General features: G+C 38.3%; 1 protein-coding gene across 5 annotated transcripts in view; it reads right to left on the reverse strand.

The window, feature by feature from the left end:
- Positions 1 to 2,816: 2,816 nt before the first annotated feature.
- The window catches only part of LOC111264894 (motile sperm domain-containing protein 1), a 9,268-nt gene continuing 5,548 nt past the window's right edge, over positions 2,817 to 6,536 (reverse strand). For all 5 annotated transcript variants that reach the window (XM_086970269.1, XM_086970266.1, XM_086970275.1 and 2 more), the window contains exons 2-5: positions 5,458 to 5,616; positions 4,928 to 5,201; positions 4,224 to 4,412; positions 2,817 to 3,924 (exon numbers count right to left, since the gene is read on the reverse strand). In XM_086970269.1, the coding sequence (XP_086826395.1) occupies positions 3,725 to 3,924; positions 4,224 to 4,412; positions 4,928 to 5,201; positions 5,458 to 5,616 (822 nt within the window). In that variant the 3' untranslated portion in view covers positions 2,817 to 3,724. The remainder of the gene's footprint in view (positions 3,925 to 4,223; positions 4,413 to 4,927; positions 5,202 to 5,457; positions 5,617 to 6,536) is intronic.

Raw genomic sequence — 6,536 nt, forward strand, 5'->3', positions numbered from 1 at the left:
ATAAGTGTTGAAAATGTGGCAATCAAGGCCCTTCTGTTTTAATATGCTGGAGGAACTTGCGGTCCCGACGCGAGAGCAGCAAGTCCAGGTCCCTGAATCGATGAACGTATGTCAGCATCGACCAAAACGCGTGATAAAGCGTATTAAAACAACAACTCTGCCATCTCTTCTAAATATCATAGCGTCTGTTTTAATCAGGTTGAAGGGCAGACGAGATTCCGAAACAACGGAGTGTGACCACGCCAAGGCCTGCTACACATGGGAGTGACTGCTCCCGCAAGTAACTAAGTCATCAATGTAAAAGAGAACCGTTTCCGTGCTTAAGGACTCGCGTATCTTGTCGGTTAGATTTTTAAGGAGGACTGAGAAAAAGAGATGGCTCAGGTTATCATTCCGCACTACATTTGTAGTCTGGTAAATGCTGGGAGCTTCGAGACCACATTATATTGTCGACTATCATTACTCCTCTTAACCATAAGGTTAAGCACATTTGTGGGAACGTTGATGTCGGGCAGTGCTTGAAGCTGAACTCCTCACGTCGGAGCCGAAGGCTACCTTGAAACTCACAGACATCACAAGTATACAGCCGAAGACTATTTAAAGTTCGTTTAATGATGGCGAATACTTTGCATGCTGTATCGGTCGAACGATAACTCATGAATGGATATTGTTCTTTGGCTATCACACATAAGCCTTCCAAGAATGCGCTTAGTCTTCTTACCAGCAGATACGAGAGAGATTTATAGGGTACGCTTTTCCTCAAGACCCTTTATAAAAACACAATATCGGCTTGCTTGAATCTCAAATTTGCCTTTGGAACGTAGTTCGGAACAATGATATACGTTGGACAAAGCAGACGAGACCAGCCATAAAGCGACCTCAAACCGTTCATTCCCAATCCAGTCCGGTCTAACTACCCTCTTTGAGTGTAGGCTCTTGAGCCCCTGAGTCACTTCTAGGTGTCGCTTGATGAGGGTATTCTGGCGAAACAGCTGGTAAGCACCGATGAACTAACCGGATATAACGAAGGCCTGCGTAGACCAGTCCATTTGTGTGACCGGCGGTCGACAACTCCTATAAATTATATAATGTTATATATGCATATAACGCTTAGGGAACTGTAGGATCCACTTTAAAAAGCTTGTATTTATTTATTTCTGGCGGATAAACAAAGGAAATTGTAGAATTTCAGTGGATATATTCAATTAAGGAAAATCTCCGATTCACGCTAATCTCGGTTTCTTGGACGACACCCCAGTGTCATCCTAGCTACCATCCTATTAAGATATATAGGCCGTACGAAGAAAACACGGTTTAAGAAGTCGAGTTTTCTGTCAATACTTTAGCTTGAGAAGCATATATCAAATGTTAAAATAGGTAATAAATACCTACATATGTCAATTTATATTTATTTATTAACATATATATATATATATATACCCGGTGTAGAATATAAGAAAAATAGGATGGATAATAATAAAGATAAAAAAACAGCCAAATGTGATTAAATTTATCAAAGACGTGGACATGTTATATCTTCGTTTCCATACAGATAAGTTGGAAATTTTATGCGAACGGAGCCCAAGAGCGAAGCCAGACGACATTTTCGATAATTTAATGGGATATTGGTTTAAATACCAAAATACATCTCACCAATCCACTTTAATTTTCAGTCGCTCATTTGAGCCTGCTAAAATAAACGTTTACGATCTTAATGTACATCTAATCGTGTCACCCCCGCTTTCCAGTCATATATCTAAAAGATACGTAGATATACATATAATCATTGAACCGCTAGAAGAATTTTTTAAGCCGACCACTAGCAGTTTTAAGAATCTTATTTCCGGACCACTCTATATGTATCACATGTGCGAGCATAATTGACGACTACTTAAACCATCGCCGTGAAGCTCGTATCTGTTTGTATAAGATGATGTAATCGTTTGCCTTCGTTCTTAACAATTTTTAGTCCTCAAGAAGGATAGCTGTGACTCATGTTTTTGCTAGGGTGTACGCTCATCTTGAGTGCCTAAGAGACGCCTAGCAGGCAGAGTTAAAAATAAAAGCTTTTATTTGCTGCTATTTCACATACATGATATCTAGTTTGACTAACTCATATAGAGTTCTACGCCTTATTAAAGTTGTGGGCATAATGAAAAAAACGGTGCCCCCACTGTAGCACCGTTGTCTGTTAAAGTGTTAAGGTAAGGTTAAAACATTCTAATTAGTCAGCGACCTCATTAAATTTGTTAATGGGAACATATGCTTTTGAACTAAGATGTCATTTGTTAATGTACCTACTGCTTGTATGTTTAACTTCATCGTGGTAAAGCAATTAAAGCTCGTACATATACTGTTATTTCAAACATAAAAAATGGTTCAATTTTTTTTTGTAATTTAGCAGTCATTTGCAGAATATCATAATTATGCTGTTCAATGTCGCTTACCGCTAAGCAGTTCTCATGTAATAATATATGAAATTGAAAATTGTCAATGTATTTTGTTATGAAAGTGCTTTTCGCCTGAGAGGGATCATTTTCATCTTAAGACATCAGTAGACTATTTGATTCTTTTGGCTAGCGCCGCTTGCGTGCACTAGCTACAGCCTCTCTAATACTAAATTACTTCTTCCCTGACTGCGCTCAAGCATGTAAAATAAGATAGCATTAAATCAACGTAATTATAAATAAATACCTTATATAAATCGACATTGCAGAAAATGTTTACATTAATGAGTACAATGATTTTCACCAACCACCTTGTCTTCTTTCACTTTCATTATTGTTATATATAAATATATAAATAGGCACAGTGAATTAAATAACATCATTTTAATTTTATTTTCAATCATCATAATAGTTCTATTATGTACATAATGCGTCCATTCGAAAATCGCGCGCTCACACACAGCTACTCACAGACACGAAGCTACTTACTCAAGCTCAGACCATCACAACTTTAGCCTGGGATTAGGTGCATGTTATTACATAAATCTTACGCATCAGAAATCTGAAAAACTATCCATATATTTGCTTTTCGTATTATATTTTCTTTCTATTCTTCTCTGTCACTAATAGTGGTACCGCTCCTGTTATTGCATTTAGTTTATGTTTAGTAACGAGCTATTGTTCATTGCAGAGATTTTTCCTTGTACAGGCAGTGTTAACTGTAGGTGAGAGCAGACATTTACCAGCTCGCATCAGACCCGATCTCCACTGTAAGGCGGACGCCTCTGTTTGGCGAATATTTTGCAACTGATGACACGGGATATCACATATGCATGGTTTTCTTCATCTAAGTATCAAGTAGCTGGAGATAGCAAACACTTCCATAATATTAGCAGCAACTTCTAATGGTAGAGACCGCAATGTACATGACTAAATACACCACGAACCTGTTCATAGTTAGCTTTCTTTTTTTATCTACTAAAGGTTGCTGCAATTCGTTTTTATCTAGTGTCTTCTGTATCATAATGATGATGATGATAAAACATGATATTTAATAATATTCCCCTGAGTTGCTAAATTAGGTAGCTAGCTTTTTGGCTGCTTTTCTATGAAAGCTGTATTTCTCATATTTTTTATGTACCCTAGAGTATAAACCACAGGCCAGTTGGTATTACCAATAAAAATACAATATTGTCATTGCTTTATCTTTTACGAGGAATAGTTTCTGCCATTGACAAAATGAGTGCGTCCATTGAAAACGCAAAAATGTGCCCTACCTAGCAGGAACGAAACAGAATCATTGTTATGAGTCCAAGAACGTAAGCGGCGATTAACTTCTGGTTGTGCGTCAACGTGATGTAGGTGGCGACCCACGAGTTGTCATCGCGTGAACTACATTCCGCTTCCGAGTTAGGCATTAGCAGCATCGCAATGCACACCCCCAACACAAGCAACACGAAATAACTCGGTCCTTGTCCTAAGTCAAAAAACGTGTACATACAATACACACGGTTTGCAATAAATTATATTAACAATAACAACATAGTGTAAAGGATTTTTATATAGCCTATAGGAGCTATCAATATTTGAAAGCTTCCTAAAAGCCCATCGAACAGTTGTCGGCGAGCGACGACCGTCGTACGGAAAGAGCGTGTTAGACAAACCAAGGATTTCTGATGCTGCTCCTACGCTGATACTTAGCCACACTTGTCCGAGGTACAGTGAATCTTTGAATGATAGAATTGATGGACCGTGGTCATTTTTTCTTTTTCTGACCTTGATCAAGGCGGCGATCCTCCAGTCGTTCAGTTGGCTTCATGCTCGTGGAAGCAGTTAATGTCTGCTTAGCAGAAGGATGCCACAACGGTTGGCGAATATTCTTGTGTGCCTCATGTACTTCCGCAAGCGATCCTTTAGACGCAACCAACATCGAGCGGATCTCGCGTTCCCCCTGCCTCTGTTCGACTATGCAAAAACAACAAATAATAATATTATCCTGCAGTCATGAAAGAGTTACCGAGCTTAGCCGTATGCAGACTTTTGCATGTACTGTTTGTTGGTCGGATAGATTATACCATATTCTATATGCACCAATTGCTCTTGTGTATCAGATACCTTAGTATTTCAGAGTCAGCGGACTTTATGTTTATACATGCTACGCTATGCGTTTTGAAGTCTGTAAGTAATCCCAGCGATTCTTTGGTTTGAGACAATTGAATTATACCACCATTCAGCGAGTAAAAATAAAATAACAAAAATGTACCATTCTTCGAAGCCAAATATAATCGGATTCGCATCAGGATTGGTATTAGGCTGACAGCAGGCCTCGAGATTTCGGAACTGTAGAGCTTTTATTCTTCACACCATAACTTTCATAGGCACGCAATAAATAAGTACTGTTTATCTTCCAATGAACACTGATGGTTTTTCTAAAAATATTTCCAACAGTTACTTTTCTTTTTAGACAACATTCAAATTACCTGACGAAGCGAATTCCGAAATTGCGATACGGAACTTATCGGTCACTCCGACATTTGCTTCAGTGATTTCCGTCATCCGGATGGTGACATCCTTACATGCGCTTGGGCTTATGTTCCCATTCCAATCCGGCATCTGATACTTTGACGGGGAGGTACAAAAGACCTTATATTTGATGTAAAAATCGTAAAAGTTATAGATAGTCACCGTCTGTTTGTGCGTTGAAGGGTCGTCGGCAATGAATGTCAGCTCCGAAGGAATGACTACTACTGGCAACTAAAAATAAAAAAAATTTCCAGTAAGACCATGACCAGTTATGTTGTAGTAGTATAATTCATCAAACTGCTTCGCGTACAAGCTATCTCATCATATTGAAAAACGTTATCTATTCCTTAACTAATTTACAGCGCATGTTTCAATAAAGGACTTTTTTTTATTAGAACTAAAGTTTTGGAGTGCCATTCCATGGTTATTTTAAATGGCTGGATCTGAAACATACAAACGACACAACGGAAGAAACTACTACTCGTACTTTAAGAGAGCCGCGGTTCAAAGATGGCTTCGTACTCATGTCACTCTGCTGGAGGAAGTGAACTTTTCTAAGTAGCGAACTTGCCCCACTGCTTTTCAAGTCAACAACCGCTGCCGTTGCCAAAGGTGGTGGGGCGTGAGAACCCGACCGTTCCATCGTCTAAAAATGCAAAATAGATATTATTAGAAAGTCTTTTTTTTTAATTAATACACGCTGCATTTCTACATTTCGGATATTAAATGGATCTAAAAGAATATTAGTTATTCCTTATTGTGCCTACGTACATCGCTCATGGTCACCAGACCAAACAGAACTCAGCACATATCAAGTGCGCGATTATGGTCTTACGGAATAATTAACTATTTTGAGCTTGTATCATCGATATTCCATTCTATATGATAACGTAGAACGAACTATTTAAATACTGAATATGTATCGAATACTAGTATGCCGATAGCTTAGTTATATTTAAAGTAATATTTGCGGAAACAAAGAACTGAATGCCTGCGTTGATCTGTTGAAATCAAGTCAAAATTTACAATCACAATCTGCGTGCTTCCCTCGCTCACTGTTGAAAATGTTTTGGCCCATTTGAAATACGCGTCGACAGGTGATCAAACGCTACTACTGCAAAGGTACATTGATAAATCTCAGTACTTCGATAACGTAGTAAAACCACATACCATCTCCTTAAAGGCATAAAGTATCCTGTACATTATAAAAACGTGAGGATCGACAAACTATTCATTTCGACAAACTGCCTTTTACTCTGAACTGACAAAGCATGATTAGGTTTCTTCCGAATAACTGTAAAACGCAGTTACTTTGAAAATTAATGATCAACTTGTTATTAAGGTATTTCAATTGTGCTTGACACCTATTCGAATATGAAATCTTTTGAGGTTTATACGCCACTCTTGATCTCTGTTAAACCAGTATGAATACATTTAATTAACGTAAGCTACAGGACCTAGGCGGCTCCAACTCCAAATCACGATATAAACCAAAGCCAGCTAATGGTAGCAGACGCTGATACAAGCGGATCCCACAAGTTTTTCGTTTAATAAAAAAAACGAGAC

Source organism: Varroa jacobsoni, unplaced genomic scaffold (assembly GCF_002532875.2).
Source record: "Varroa jacobsoni isolate VJ856 unplaced genomic scaffold, vjacob_1.0 scaffold_100, whole genome shotgun sequence".
NCBI lineage: Eukaryota > Metazoa > Arthropoda > Arachnida > Mesostigmata > Varroidae > Varroa > Varroa jacobsoni.